The sequence below is a fragment of the Eulemur rufifrons genome, chromosome 24, assembly GCF_041146395.1.
Source record: "Eulemur rufifrons isolate Redbay chromosome 24, OSU_ERuf_1, whole genome shotgun sequence".
NCBI lineage: Eukaryota > Metazoa > Chordata > Mammalia > Primates > Lemuridae > Eulemur > Eulemur rufifrons.
In genome coordinates this window covers 15097068-15111854 of record NC_091006.1, presented here as the reverse complement: position 1 = coordinate 15111854, position 14787 = coordinate 15097068, and the positions used below count along the sequence as shown (strand labels likewise).

The 14787-nt window shown below is 57.7% G+C and overlaps 1 protein-coding gene across 1 annotated transcript; it reads left to right on the top strand.

Annotated features, from left to right (window-relative positions):
• The first annotated feature begins 2182 nt into the window (after positions 1-2182).
• On the top strand, positions 2183-12383 carry EPS8L1 (EPS8 signaling adaptor L1). Its single transcript, XM_069457653.1, has 19 exons — positions 2183-2233; positions 3632-3672; positions 3845-3903; positions 4520-4681; positions 4963-5112; positions 5609-5691; positions 6119-6380; positions 6679-6805; positions 6987-7075; positions 7166-7240; positions 7341-7489; positions 8108-8249; positions 8365-8393; positions 10337-10469; positions 10554-10685; positions 10916-11021; positions 11207-11381; positions 11798-11930; positions 12009-12383. The coding sequence occupies exons 1-19, from the start codon at positions 2217-2219 to the stop codon at positions 12093-12095; spliced, it is 2151 nt and encodes a 716-aa protein (XP_069313754.1). The 5' UTR covers positions 2183-2216; the 3' UTR covers positions 12096-12383.
• The last annotated feature ends 2404 nt before the right edge of the window (positions 12384-14787 follow it).

The window sequence follows — 14787 nt, the reverse complement described above, 5'->3', positions numbered from 1 at the left end:
TCTCATCACACTGTATAATTATCTCTCTCTCTTCCTTCATCCCCATCGATCTAGGGCAAAAATGTACCTTCTCTGGTTTCCAGCCTCACAGCACAGACAGAGGAGCCATGTGTCGCATGAAGCAATGAAGCAACAATGCACATGAGGGCACCAAACGCCAAATGCTCACTAACAAACATCACTCCACCGCTTACTGTGTGTTAGACAGATGCTACGCGCTGCGGATTGAGTGGGGGACTGAACAGACAAAAGTCCTTGTCCTCATGAAGCTGATATTCTAATGCGGGGGGAAAAAAATGAACAGGTAACATAGCATATAAGAGGGTGGTAAGTGAGGGAAAAGAAAGAAGGGGAGAGGAAAGAGACTACAAAGTATGGTTTTAAAACTACAAAGCAGTTTTTTGTTGTCGTTGTTGAGTCTCACTCTGTTGCCCCAGCTAGAGTGCCGTGGCGTCAGCCTAGCTCACAGCAACCTCAAACTCCTGGGCTCAAGCGATCCTCCTGCCTCAGCCTCCCTACAAAGCAGTTTTAAACAGGATGGTGAGTCAGGCCTCTCTGAGAAGGTGACATCTGAGCAGAGCTCTGAAGGAGGCACGGGAGCCAGCCAGGAGGCTATCTGGTGGAAGAGCATTCCAGGCAGACAAAACAGCAAGTGCAAAGGCCCTGAGGCAGGGCAGGGTCTGGATGTTCAAGGAGCAGCAAGGAGGCCGGTGTGCTGAAACTGACTGAAGGGGAGAGGAAGAAGAGATGGGATCAGAGCCATGTCCCTTACGGTCTTGCAAGGCTTCAGCTTTTATCCACAGGGAAATGGGGAGCCATGGAGGATTTGGAGCAGGGGAGTGACATGAGCTGACTTAGGCTTCAACAGGGTCCTTGCACTGAGACTAGACTGAGGGGCGGGGAGGACAGAGCAGGGAGATCAGTTGGGAGGCCCCGGCAATGGTCGAGGTGAGATGCGTGGTGGCAGAACCCAGGTGGGGGTCATGGATAACAGGAGCAGCTAAGAGTGGGCGTGTGCTTCCTGGCCCCGCTCTCTGAGTTCTGGGATTCGGTCTGACATTCTCACCCTCTCACGGCAAGTTTCTTAACCCTTCTGGGCCTCAGTTTCCTCATCTGTGAAATGGAAATTCCCACACACACACTCACGCACCTCACTGGGTTTTGGGAAGAAAGGATGTGTGTAAGTTGGTTAGCCAGGACCATGGTACAGAGAGAGTTCTCAAAAGCAGATTTTCAAAAGGTGTTTATGCCTGAGAAGCTTGTTCTTCTTTGTCATGGCCTTGGTCAGGCACTTTGTGAGCTAAATGTTATCTTTCTTCACAATGGTGGATTCTTAAGGGAAATGTCCAAAGGAAGAAGCAAGGGGATGGGTGGGGGTGAGGGCACTGGCAGAGACAGTGACCATGGACAGGAGGTGTCCACAGAACAGGGACAGACACTGGCCCTGGAGAGGGACAGTCAGCCCTGGGTTCAAATCACCCCTTCCCCACACGCCTTTTGACCAAGGAACACAAACGAGTTGCTTCACCTCTCTAGACTTCAGCTTCCTCTTCAGTGGGGTGGAAATCAAACCTCCACCGTCCCCCAGTTGTTAGAATTCTAAGGGAGTATTTAAGACAGAGCTTTCAACTCTGACATGTGACAACAAATTGCTGTTGTTGTTATTCTGTTGTTGTTACAAGGTAGACAGTTAAGTTTCCCGGCTCCCCTGAAGTCGTCCCAGCCCCCTCCTAGGTCTGTCTGCCAGCCCCGCCCCTGGCCTCTCCAGCCTGGCTGTGCCAGGTGAATGCTCAGGTATGCGGAGGCGGGATGTCCCTGGGAGGGGACAGGAAGGAGGGGCCAGAAGCCTGAAAAGGAAAAGAGAGCTGAGCGCAGGGCAGAGCCTGACGGGGCAGGTGAGGAGATCTGGGTCCTAGAGAGGAGGGGACTGGGGGCCTGGACCCCTCAGTCTGAGGGAGGAGAAGCCAGGGGTTTGGAACCCTGGGTCTAGGGGAGGAGGGGTTGGGGGCTTGAACTCCTGGGTGTGAAGGAGGAGGGGCTGGGGAACAGGACCCCTGGGTCTGGGGGAGGAGGGGCTGGGGACAGGACCCCTGGGTCTGGGGGAGGAGGGGCTGGGGACAGGAATTGTGGGTTCCTGCGGGCCAGGTCAGGCCCTCACATCTTTGCTGGCTCCCAGGGCACCTCCAGGTGGGCAGGAGCTCACCACTCTCGGCACCATGAGCACCACCACGGGGTAAGTGTCCCCTGCCCACCAGGCCCCCCAGCCCTCCCCCCACCGCCTCACCCACACCCGCAGGTCCTGTTTCCAGCAGCCCCGGCTCTGGGTCTGGACACCCAGGAGGAAGCCTGAGTTGCTTCCCTCCCTGCCCAGCCTGTGCCGGGGCTCCCACTCTGGAGTAGACAGATCTGGGTTCTGATCCAGGCACCCACACTCAGCAGTGGTGTCACCCTGATGGAAGGACATCGCCTCTTTGAGCCTCAGCCCCTCTTCTGAGAAGCAGGGACATTTTTTGAGAGCTTAGCGGGATAAAGTATGTACAGGCCGTAGCAGAGAATCTCATGACAGCAGGTGCTCAACTCAACTATTGCTATTTTTGTTGTTTCTTGTAATTAAATATTGGCCCAGGCCGGGCGCAGTGGCTCACGCCTGTAATCCTAGCACTCTAGGAGGCTGAGGCGGGAGGATCGCTTGAGGTCAGGAGTTCGAGACCAGCCTGAGCAAGAGTGAGACCCCGTCTCTACTAAAAATAGAAAGAAATGATCTGGACAGCTAAAAATATATATAGAAAAAAAAAATTAACCGGGCATGGTGGCGCATGCCTGTAGTCCCAGCTACTTGGGAGGCTGAGGCAGAAGGATCGCTTAGAGCCCTAGAGTTGGAAGTTGTTGTAAGCTAGGCTGATGCCACAGCACTCTACCCCGGGGGACAGAGTGAGACTCTGTCTCAACAAAAACAAGCAAGGTTACTGAGCACCCCTCCTCACAACTCCTCACTCCTTCATATATATATAAAAAAAAATAATTCCTCTTGGAGAAGGTGACCTTGAAGAGGAGGTTGGGGGCAGGAGGGGACAGAAGGATATAGCTGGGAAGCTGGGAAGCGCCTGGTCCACGGGGCTGGGAGGGGAAGAAGATAATTCCCTGTGTACTCCAGATACTACTAATGCTATTGGAACCTTCCCATTTATTGAGCAACTACTTGTGCTAAGCCCTTTGCGTCATCACAAGAATGATAATAACTGTTATTGAGACTTCAGAATAATTCATCTGCATCATCTGATCGACTTTGCCCAACAGCCCCACCAGATGGATGCTATCTTACAAAAAAGGGAAACCGAGGAAGGAGAGATTAAGTCTCCTGTCAGGGTTTTAGGGTAAGGAAGTAGCAGAGGATTTGAACCCAGGTCTCTGTGACAGTAGAGACTACACTCCCACCACTGCCCACCGCCTTACCTGCCTTCTTACCAGTCCAGACCAGTCCAGCTCTGGCCCTGAGCGCCCCTGCCCCAAACTGCTCATGGCCCCCACTGCCCTCATGGTGAAAAGTCCCTGCCGCTCGGCGGGCTTGGCATAGCCACAGGATCTGTCCCCAGTTTCCACGGTCCCTCTCACCCCTCTTTTCCTCCACCAGCCCAGAAGCTGCCCCAAAGCCAAGTGCCAAGTCCATCTATGGTGAGTGTGGGCGCAAGGAAACCCCAGGTCCCCAGAAGCTTGATCTGAGGAAACTGAGGACCTGGAATCCAGGGTCCTGGGAGAGGAGGGGCTGGGGGGGGAGACCCCTGGGTCTGAGGGGAGGAGGGGCTGGGGGCCAGACCCCTGGTTCAATCTCCTTCTCCCCCCACAGAGCAGAGGAAGCGTTACTCCACCGTGGTTATGGCCGATGTATCCCAGTATCCAGTCAATGTGAGTCTGGGATCTTGTCCCCGAGTCTTCTGGGGGAAAGTTCTGGGGGAAGGTGGGCCTAGGGAGATAGGGCTGCTCAAAGGAGTTGGGCGCCCAAGCAGAAAGAATGTGGAAACTCAGAATCGGATTCCTCCGCCTTGCCTCAGAGGTGGATCTGAAGTCGAGGACCTCAGTTCCTCTCCAATCTGCGAACCTTTCCTCCGGACCAGCTATTGGGCTGGACGTCAGGCCACAGGGACAAACCGGATGCAATCCTGGATGAGAAGGGTGTAGACCAGGTCCAGAGGACTAGGGTGCCAGGTGCTCTAACTGAGGTGGCAGAGGGCACCGTGGGAGACCCGAGGAGGCACTTAGAAGGAATTAGATCTATTCCAGACCTGTTCCCTGGCCCCAGGGAGCCTCCAGTCTTGGTGAGAAGGCAGACCCAGGTGCTGTTCACTCCGAGGAACAGAAACAAAGGGCACCGGGAGGAAGGGCCGATTTGTGGAGCAGGTGTTCAAAGAAGGCTTTCTGGAGGAGGTGTGGTCAGTCTCAGGCTGGAAGTCTGACTTTAGGGGACTCTGAGCCCACCTGGCATCATCCTGGGACTCACTGCTTTCTCTGTGGCCCATGCCAGCACCTGGTGACATTCTGCCTGGGTGAGGAGGATGGCGTGCACACCGTGGAGGATGCCTCCAGGAAGCTGGCCGTCATGGACAGCCAGGGCCGAGTCTGGGCACAGGAGATGCTGCTGCGCGTGACCCCGGACCACGTCACGCTGCTCGACCCGGTCTCCAAGGTGCCAGGGGGCAGCGGGGTGAGAGGAGTGTCTGGGCTGGGTGTGCAGGGACTTTAGGCGTCTGGGTGTGCATTTTAGCACGTGCACGCCCTTCGTCTGGGAGCCCTGGCAAGGGACCCCAGCTCCCCTTTCTCAGCCATTCTTGCCTCATCTATTGAACGGAGGTGTATTCCCTACTCCTAACCCCTTGAGGTTGCCCTGCCCGGCGCCTGTACATGTTGGGCCACACCGTAGCAGTATCGGTCCCAGGCCTCAGTTTACCCTGCCGTGCCACCCGACAGGAGGAGCTGGAGTCGTACCCGCTGGGCGCCATCGTGCGCTGCGACGCGGTGATGCCACCCGGCCGGAGCCGCTCCCTGCTGCTGCTCGTGTGCCAGGAGCCCGAGCGCGCGCAGCCAGACGTGCACTTCTTCCAGGGCCTGCGCCTAGGGGTGAGCAGGGGGCGGCCCCGGCTGGTTCTGGGGCGGAGCTGGGAGCCTGTGCAGGGTCCTCTTGGTGATGGTGGGGCCTGGGAGCAAAGGCAGGGGCAGGGCAAGGGAGGGGACGTGACCTAGGAAGAAGTTCCGGAAGGGAGTGGGGTTTGAGGACGCTGAATGCAGGGCCAAGACAGAACACGAGGATGGGATGCAGTCGGAGGCTGAGGGCTCAAACATTCTCGAACAAGGGGAAGGAGGGTGGAGGGAGCAGCCAGGACGAGGATGCGGGCATTGTGGTCTGGGACGAGGACCCCCACGCCTGGGTCTCCATGGGCGGGGTCGTGGCCTAGGGTAGGGACAGGTTTAGGCGAGGGCGTGGACGTGCGCGGCTCCGCGGGCGTCTGCAATGGCATGTGGCCTAGGACCGAGTCAAGGCATTGATCAGGGGCGTGGCCCGGGGCGGGCAGGGGTGGGGCGTCAGGGAGGCGTGGCCTGACGATGTGATTGGCAGGCGGAGCTGATCCGCGAGGACATCCAGGGGGCTCTGCACAACTACCGCTCTGGCCGCGGCGAGCGCAGGGCAGCGGCGCTCAGGTGAGGGGCTGGACTGGAAGTGAGGGAGGGGAGAGGGAAGAAGGTGGGCGGGATCTCTGGGAAGCCAGGCTCCCCTCCTTGGGAGTCAGTCTCCTCCTCTGAGAAATGGGCTATTACCACCAGCCTGGAGCAGAACAAGAGTTTTGAACCTAGTCAAGCAAACCCTCATCGCGTCTTTCCTGTACCTCCCAGACCAGTTGGTCCCTTCTCCAGGACTCCATTTCCCTTGTCCTGGTGCTCGGTTTCTCCTTCTGGCCTCAGTTTCCCTTAGAGAGGTGCTCCCCTCCCCATATCTGATTTCTCCTGGCCTCTTTAAGTCTATGCTTGGTCCCTTTGAGCCTCAGTGTCTCTGGTTTTAAGCCCCGAATTTCCCCCTCCCTGGACTCCCCAGTCGACCCAACCTCAGTTTCCCCTTCTCCCTACGCAGGGCCACGCAGGAGGAGCTGCAGCGCGGCCGCTCGCCCGCCGCCGAGACCCCGCCCCTGCAGCGCCGGCCGTCGCTCCGCGCGGTGGTCAGTACAGGGGAGCGGCCAGCGGGCCGCGGGCGACCCCAGGCGGAGCCCATTCCCGAGGCGGAGGAGGCGCAGAGGCCTGGCCCACCGGGGACCTCGGGTAGCACTGACCCGGCCTCGCCGGATCTGGGTCCCCGGGGTCCCGACCTGGCCGGTCTACAGGCGGAGCGAGAGGTGGTGAGCTCGGGGTTGGGGGGAAAGGTGGAAGGCGTCCTGGAGGCGGGGCCAGACACTGGAGGCGGGGCTAGGGCGTGGGGGCGGGACCGGCTGGGGTGTTAGTCACGTCAATCAGGTCCAACTCTGGGTTCTAGAGGCGGGGCCGGGCCCGGGGGTGGGGCGTGGTTCCAGGGGCGTGGTCAGACGGTGCAGCTCCAGGCCCGTCCAGGGGGCGCGTCTAGGGGCTGGGTTCTGGGCTTCCGCACGCGTGAGGATCTGGGACTCCGGAACCCCGATCGTCCCTCTGCTCTTCCGCCAGGACATCCTGAACCACGTGTTCGACGACGTGGAGAGCTTCGTCTCGAGGCTGCAGAAGTCGGCTGAGGCAGCCCGCGTTCTGGAGCACCGCGAGCGCGGCCGCAGGACCCGGCGCAGGGCGGCCGGGGGTAAGGGGCGCCTGCGCAGGATCCCACGCCCTCTCCTTTCCCGGGCTCTCCCCTCTCGCCACCTGCCAGGTCGCGCTTCCCCCCGCGATCTCATCGGGTGTCCTCCTCCCCCTCTCTCTGCCTGTCCCGCGCCGTGTCCGTGTCCCGGTGTCCCCGTCGCCGCGCCCGCCCCCGCCTGCAGAGGGCCTTTTGACGCTGCGGGCCAAGCCGCCCACGGAGGCCGAGTACACCGATGCGCTTCAGAAAATCAAGTACGCCTTCAGCCTGCTGGTGAGAGCGCGTGACCCTGGGCATCGGGGGCGGGGGACTGGCGACCCGACCCGTCCACGCACCACCGCCACAACCTTCCTCCCACTGCAGGCCCGGCTGCGCGGCAACATAGCCAACCCCTCGTCCCCGGAGCTGCTGCACTTCCTGTTCGGACCCCTGCAGATGGTGAGGCCATCCCGGGCCCTGGCGTCGCCACGGCTGGAGGGGTCCGGGCGGGACTTCAGGGGGTCTGATGGCGCGCCCGCTCCCCACCCCGCCCCGGCAGATCGTGAACACGTCAGGCGGCCCCGAGTTCGCGAGCGGCGTGCGGCGGCCGCACCTGACGTGCGAGGCCGTGGCGCTGCTGCGGGACAACGTCAATCCACGAGAAAACGCGCTCTGGACCTCGCTTGGGGACGCGTGGACCCGCCCGGGGTGAGGGGCGGGGCCTGGGGCAGCGGGCGTGGTTATTGGAGAAGCCGGAGAGGCTGGGAGGCGGTAATTGGAGAGAAGGCGGGACTAGGGTTAGAGGCGGGGCTTAGGACAAATACCAGAATTCTATTGGACAAAAGGCCAGAAATTAGCGTGAAGGAAACGCTTAAGACTGAACTAGACAGTCAGACTGGAACAGAAGGCGGGGCTTAGAGGAATAGGGCATGGCTAGGGCGGGGCTTAGATAAATGGGGCGGGGCTACATAAAAAGGGCGCGGCTTAGGGAAGATCTGGCGGGTGAGTTTGGACATCCCACGGAGTCTGTGCATTCGGAGCCCGAGAGCTGCCTAGGGAAAAGGGAAGAACCCGAGTCCCGGCTTAGGGGAAATCCGGTTTGGAATCAGAGATGAGGTTTAGATGCTGGATGGGGCATTAGAGTGGAATCGGTGTATTTAGGAATATAACCGAGGTCGTGAGTTGGATGTAGAGGTTTGGGCGGGGTTAGAACAGTATGGATAGGATGAGATTAGAGGAAGGTGAAAACTTAGCGAGATTAGTGACAGGGCTACATCCGGGGCTGGACCCGGATCCCTGAGCCCTCGGCCCTGTACCCGGCGGCAGGCTGGAGCTGCCCCCGGAGGAGGGACCTCCATACAACCCCGAGTTCTACAGCGGCTGGGAACCCCCCGCCACTGACCCACAAGGCCGCGCTTGGGAGGACCCAGTGGAGAAACAGCTACAGCACGAGCGGAGGCGCCGGCAGGTAAGGCTGAGGCTTCCATGGGAGCGGCAAGCTCCCCAGGCGACACAGCAAGGTGGGCCGGGTAGTTAGAGGCGCCGCCCAGCCCGGCCTGAACCGGCTCTCTTACTTCCTGCAGCAAAGCGCCCCCCAGGTCGCTGTCAATGGGTGAGTGTCCGCCCCAGGGCGGGACAGCGGGAGTCCAGGAGGGGTGTGTCCCAGGGGCTCCTGGCACTGACTCCACCCCCCATTTTTTCCCTGTCTTTTTCCCTCTGTCTTCCTGGCTCTTCACAGGTGGGTGAGGTGGTGAGGAGGCGGGCAGGGGCTGGGAGAGGGGGGAGGAACAGGGAAGAGGGGGGCAAGGCCCAGACTTCTGGGCCTATGGGAGGAGGGAGTGGAGGATCAGGTTCCAGGGCTTAAGGGAGGAAGGGGTTGGGAGTGGGTAAAGTCTGAGAGATAGGACCTGAGTTCTCAAAGGCCAGAGAAGGCTGTCCCGTGCCTGGGTCCCTACGAGGACAGAGCCCTGGGTATTAGAGAAAAGAGGCTGGGGAATTGGATGCTTGAGTTTTGAAGAAGAGCTCAAGTCTGGTGCTTGGGATCCTGGTGACCCAGAGGAGCAGGCTTGGGACTTCAAGGGCTTGGGGGCAAGTTTCTGGGAAAGTTAGGAAGTGGTAGTACCCCTGGGCCCTGAGAGAGTAAAGGCCAGGGAGGTTGAACTCTTGGTTTCCCAAAGCCTCTAAAGCAATTGTCTAAGTCCCTGCTGGATGTCAGACACGGCAGCTTTATGAGTTAAAAGGGTGAGGGAACTGAAGCTTCAGACCTGGACTCCTTGCAGAAGAAATGCGGACTAAAAGATGAAAAGAGAGAGAGAGAGAGAGAGAGACCTGGACTCCCGGGTCTCTCACGGAGGAAAGAACTACAGATCCAAACTCGTGGTTCTGCCAAGCAGTGGGAGATAGGACTTGTGGGTCCTTGGAGGAGGATGTAGAGGGGCCAGAACTCTAGGGTCCTTGGGCAAGCAGGGGGCAGATTGGAGGAAAGCAACGTGGGATAAGAAGAAAACAAAGCAGAGAGGCTAGAGGAGACAAAGGGGGTTCTGGGAGAGGTCCGGGCAGAGGGTCTCAGCAGGGACAGCGTGCTGGGAGCTGCTGGCCCCACACAGGGGGTGCCGCGGCCCAGAAGACCCCCCCTCTCCCCTGCACAGGTAGGCCTGATCTGGGCTGAGGTCCCTCTTATTGGGGTTCAGAGTTGAAATCCTGCCCACTCACTGCTGCCTGGTATCGCAGCCCCCCTCTCTGCTCTTCTGGGCTTTTATTTTTTTTATTTTTTATTTTTTTGTCAACTCCCGCCCTCCCCCTTCTGGGCTTTTAAATCTTGAGCTTGACACCTCCAGCTTTTAAGTCACCTTCTCCAAGCCTCAAGTTCTTTGCAGGGAAATTATGAATAACGATAATCCCTTCCTGGCATGCAAAGTAGAGCAGTTACTCAAGACATGGACTGCCTGGGTCGCAGGCAGGCCATGCTGCTCTCTTGTTCTAGGACCTTTACATCACAGTGCCTCAGCCTTCTCACCTGTAAAAAATGGAGATGATAATGGGGTCTCTGGGGGAGGAAAGAACTGGGGGTCCAAATTCATGGTTCTACCAAGGGTTGTCATGAGGATCAAATCAGCTAGTATATGTAATAGACTTTGAACAGTACCTGGCACATAGTAAGTGCTGCACAAGTGATAGCTACTGTCCTTATAGTCATGATTTGTCATGGTACCTGAGCCCATGAGTATAATAGATGCTCAAAAAATAGTTGTTTCTAGTTGTGTGATCTGAGGCAAATGATTTTCTCTCTCTGAGCCTCAATGAGTTCATCTACAAAATGAAAAAAAAGTGATATGATAGTACCCATATTGTATGCCTACAGCACAATGCCAGGCAAGGTGGGGAGCAAAACATATTCAAGCTATTATTCCAATTTCAGATTTCTAGTAACAGTATTAACCTGGCCTCTTGCTGTGCTCCTGCTTGGCTCTAACCCCAGCTCACACCAGCACCCTGCAGCCCAGAGCAGTGGGGCTGGCTGTCTCCTTATCTCCAAACCCTCCTGCTTCTCCTCAGTCACCAAGATCCGGAGCTGGAATCTGAGCCCCCCCTGGAGTCAGAGCCAGCAGGAAAGTGGGTCCTGTGTAATTATGACTTCCAGGCCCGCAACAGCAGCGAGCTGTCGGTCAAGCAACGGGATGTACTGGAGGTTAGAGATGTGGGAGGCTGAGGGGCTGGAATTGGCCCTAGCCACAGACCCAGGCTCTGAACCCTCTCCTAATACTGCACCCAGGTCCTGGATGACAAGCGCAAGTGGTGGAAGGTTCGGGACCACCAGGGACAGGAGGGATATGTACCCTATAATATCCTGACACCCCACCCAGGACCCCAGGTGGACCGCAGCCAAAGCCCTGCCAGCAGCCTGGTGAGCAAGGGCAGACTCGGGTCTTGAGGGAGTAAGGCTGGGCGCAGATCCTGAGTCCTGAGAAGGGGATCAGGTGTCAAGGGTACTGAGGGAGGAGATGACTGGGGGTTTAGAAATTTCCATCGTTGGGTGTTGAGTCAGATAAAATAATAATAATTTCCAGAAGGGGGAGGGGCTGGGACGCTGCGTCCTCTCCCTGATCCAGGTACTCTCCTCTCCTTCCTCCCTAGAATAGCACACCCCCTCCCCCACCAGCCCTGGCCCCAGCTCCTGCTCCGGTTCGGCCCCACTGGGATAGCTGTGATAGCCTCAATAATTTGGACCCCAGCGAGAAGGGTGAGCAGTGGGGGCACCTCCTCTGGGGAAGACTTTGTCCTCACTTTCCAGACAGGGAAACCGAGGCTCAGAAAAAGCAAATGGACACCCGATCCATCCTAGGGACGCTGAAGGCCCCGGTCCTGTGGCCCCAGGACCCTGCGCCCTGAGCTCCTACTCCCTCTCTCCCGGTTTCCCGCCTGCAGAGAAATTCTCCCAGATGCTCAGTATCAACGAGGAGCTGCAGGCGCGCCTGGCCCAGGGCCGCTCGGGCCCGAGCCGCGCAGCCCCAGGGCCCCGCGCCCCGGAGCCGCAGCTCAGCCCGCGCTCGGACGCCTCAGAGGTCCGTTCCTGGCTGCAGGCCAAGGGCTTTAACGCTGGGTGAGTCGGGTGGGTGTCTGTTGGTGGCGGTGAGATGGGCGCTGGGAGCAGAGCGTTCCCATCGGCCCGGAGTCGGGAAGTGGGCGTGGAGGCCGCCGGGCGCCGGCATTGGCCCGAAGCGAAGTTGTGTCTGGTTGCAACAACCAATGGCAGGTTGTGATTGGCATGATTTTCCAGGCTCCGATTGGAGTCCTCGGAGAAGTGTCGCCCCCTTCCGGAAGCAGGGTGCAGACACACATCCCGGATGGCACATTGTGATTGGTGGGTGGGGGATGTACTTTAGCGGTAACTGCTTGAGCTAGAATGCTGTTCTAATTGGACAAACGTCCTGGTGGCATGACATGACTAGTGGGGCGGGGCAGCTTAAGTTGTGATTGGCCGACAGGCCTGACCGCGTCCCCGCTGCCCTTCCTCAGGACTGTGGCCGCGCTGGGCGTGCTGACCGGGGCGCAGCTTTTCTCGCTGCAGAAGGAGGAGTTTCGGGCGGTGAGCCCGGAGGAGGGCGCGCGGGTGTACAGCCAGGTCACGGTGCAGCGCGCGCTGCTGGAGGTGAGCTAGGGGCGCTCATCTCTGGGTCCAGATGGGTGGGGCAGATGCCAGGATCCTCATTTCCACCCCGCCCTCCAGGACAAACAGAAAGTGTCAGAGCTGCAGGCGGTGATGGAGAAGCAAAAGAAGAAGGTGGAAGGTGAGATGGAAACGGAGGTCATTTGAGCCTTCTTGGCTCCTTCGCAAAGTGACAAGGCCCAGTGGGAGAATGGACTCTTCAGACTCTCCCCACCAATGGAAGCCGATCCTTTGAAGGATTGTGGACCAGTTCTGGCCCCCAACCCCCATCCTAGTGGACCCGCATCCTAGTAGATGAACTGAACAATCCTTGCTGGAGTTCCTCCTGAGAATCTGCACTGCTGGGAGCGGGGCGCGAGCGGGGCGCAGGGACAATTTATGTAACGCACTAGTGGGCATCCCTGGAGAGGGCGCACTCAGGAGCCCGCGTTGGAATGTGCTGCCCAGCCTATAAACAGCCTCCTCTTAGCAGGCGGTGTCAATTGCTGTCCCCTCTCTACCTGGCTACCAGAGAACCCAAAAGCCTGTCCCTTGCTCCAGTCAGCCTCAGGAGGAAAGGAATCTGGGAGATGTCCCACCTTCTTGGTTAATCTCTGTCTCTACCTTCCTCTCCATCCTCAGGGTCTCAACCCAGGCTTCCTCCTGCCTCCTAGCCTCCAGTCTGTCAGACAGCTTGCCCCATCTTCTGAACACCTGTCCCCTGCTCTAAATTCTTCCCTGGCTCCCTATTGCCTCGCAACTCCGTAGCCCAGCATTTGAGGCCTGCAGTGTTTCCCTGTCCAACTCTCCAGCCTCGTCTCTCACCTCCTCATTTTCCGTACATTCTGGTCCTACTCTTCTCCAAACAATCCCAAGCCCCTTGAACCAGTGGGGTTTTGCACTTGCTGTCTCTGCTGGCTGCCAGACCAGCCCAACCTTTCTCTGCCTGGTGAACTATCCAGCCTTCCTGGCCCAGCTCAAATACCCACTTTGGGGAAGCTTGCCCTCATGCCCCAGCCTAGTCTCCCAGCACTCACTTCTCCACATCCTGCCAGGGGTCCAACCATGGAGAACTGCTGTCTCCTGAGCAGCTTCCTAGCCCCTCCTTTTCCTGTGAGATGGCAGCCTAACTGGAAACTTCCTACCCCTCCAGAACTAGCTCCCCTTCTCTCTGGCAAACGCTAACTTTCTCCCTTATCCGGGTGGCTGGTGAGGGCTGGCTGTCTCTGGATCCCGCCCTTGTTCAGACTGGACATTCCTCCAACTTTAGGAAGAATGGGGCTTTCTCTCCCCCCGCTGGCTCATGCTTTCCCAGGAAGCCCACTGCCAAGCTCCCCCACCAGAATGCCTGCTGGCCTCCAAGCCTCCAGCCTCTGCCCCTAGAGTTCACTTTCTACCTGGGCCACCAGATAGCACCCTTCAAAATCAGAGAAACAGCCTGGGCAGGCAGGAGCTCTGACTCCCAGTCCCTACTTTTCTGCCTCCTGCCTCAGTTTCCTTCTGGAACCAGACCACTTTGGATATCCAAGACTCCTTTCCACATCAACTCTGTCCCCATCCCCTACTCACACCTCCCTTGGTTCCCTATGGCCCATCAGATAAAATTCAAGTCCCAGCTTGGCAGTCAAGGGCCTGTGACCACCAGGCTCATCAGCTTCTCACGCCGTAAGGCTCTACTTCCCTCTTCTTGCCAAGCCTCAGTTCATGCTGTTCCTTCTCCCCAGAATACCGCTGGCCCTAGGGGGGTGTCCATTCATCCTTCAACCTCTTGCCTGGGGCCCCATACCTCATTTCTAATAGGGGAACCAGAAATGCAAGTGATCCCCCCAAACCTCCTTGCTCCATTTTCCCCCTCCTCAATAACCACCATGGCTCACATCTAGACTGCAAACTGAAATGTCTGCAGGAGCCAGACGAGAAACCCACATGAGCAAGCCGGGCCTCAGCCCTATTCCCTTCACAAGCCAACTTGTGGAAATATCCTGATGGCCGCACCTTCCAATATTCCCAGACCATTTCTCACAATCTCCACTGTCATCACCCTGGTCAAAACCACCATTATCTCTTGCTGGGGTTTCACCAGTAGCCCCTTCACCAACTCCCTGTCTGTTCCCAGCACAGCAGCCAGAAGGACCTATTAAAGCCTAAGTCAGATCATGGCTGTGCCTGAAAAACCACCCAAGGCTCCCACTTCACAGCTCAAGTCCTTACCAGGGCCAAGTCCTTGCAGAGCCAGCCATTACCTCCTAACCTCATCCCCTGCTCCTTGCTCCATCTGTCACACTGGCTGCTTCCTGCACCTTAGCAGGTCAGCCATGCTTCTACCCCAGGGCCTTTGCACATGTGGTTCTCATCATCTGGAGGACCCTTCCTTCAAATGCCTACACAGATCATTCCCTGCCACCTTCAAGAATCTGCCTGTGCCAGCTTTTTAGTAAGGCCAATGTGGACCAAACACTTGCACGTGCACACACACACCCCTCCCGATCCCGCCCCCCGGCTCCAGGGCACTACCACCTGAAATACATTTGCTTAGCACCAGATGCCTCCCCCCCGAAAGGTATTGGATCTTTGCCTGTTTTGTTCACTACTGTAACATCAGCAGGTAGAACAAGACCTAGTAAGCAGAATGTGACCGGTAGTTACTGAACGAATGACTGAATGAACAAACACCCCATCTCAGAAGATGGCTCCTACTCAGCTCCAGCCAACTGCTGCCATGCAGAACTGAAGAGCTCATACTGTCATAGCCTCCTATTTAAAAAAAAAATCCCTGATTCCAGATATTTATATGTAAATTACCTCCAATTTAAATGTTGGCAATTGTTTCAAAGGCAAAACCCAAGATCCCAGCTCTACA

Excerpts from the sequence above, each read along its gene's own strand:
- EPS8L1 (XM_069457653.1), top strand. Across the intron at positions 6,806-6,986 it reads CCGGCGCAGGGCGGCCGGGG|AGGGCCTTTTGACGCTGCGG; the intron begins GTAAGGGGCGCC and ends CCCCGCCTGCAG. Across the intron at positions 7,490-8,107 it reads GACGCGTGGACCCGCCCGGG|GCTGGAGCTGCCCCCGGAGG; the intron begins GTGAGGGGCGGG and ends ACCCGGCGGCAG.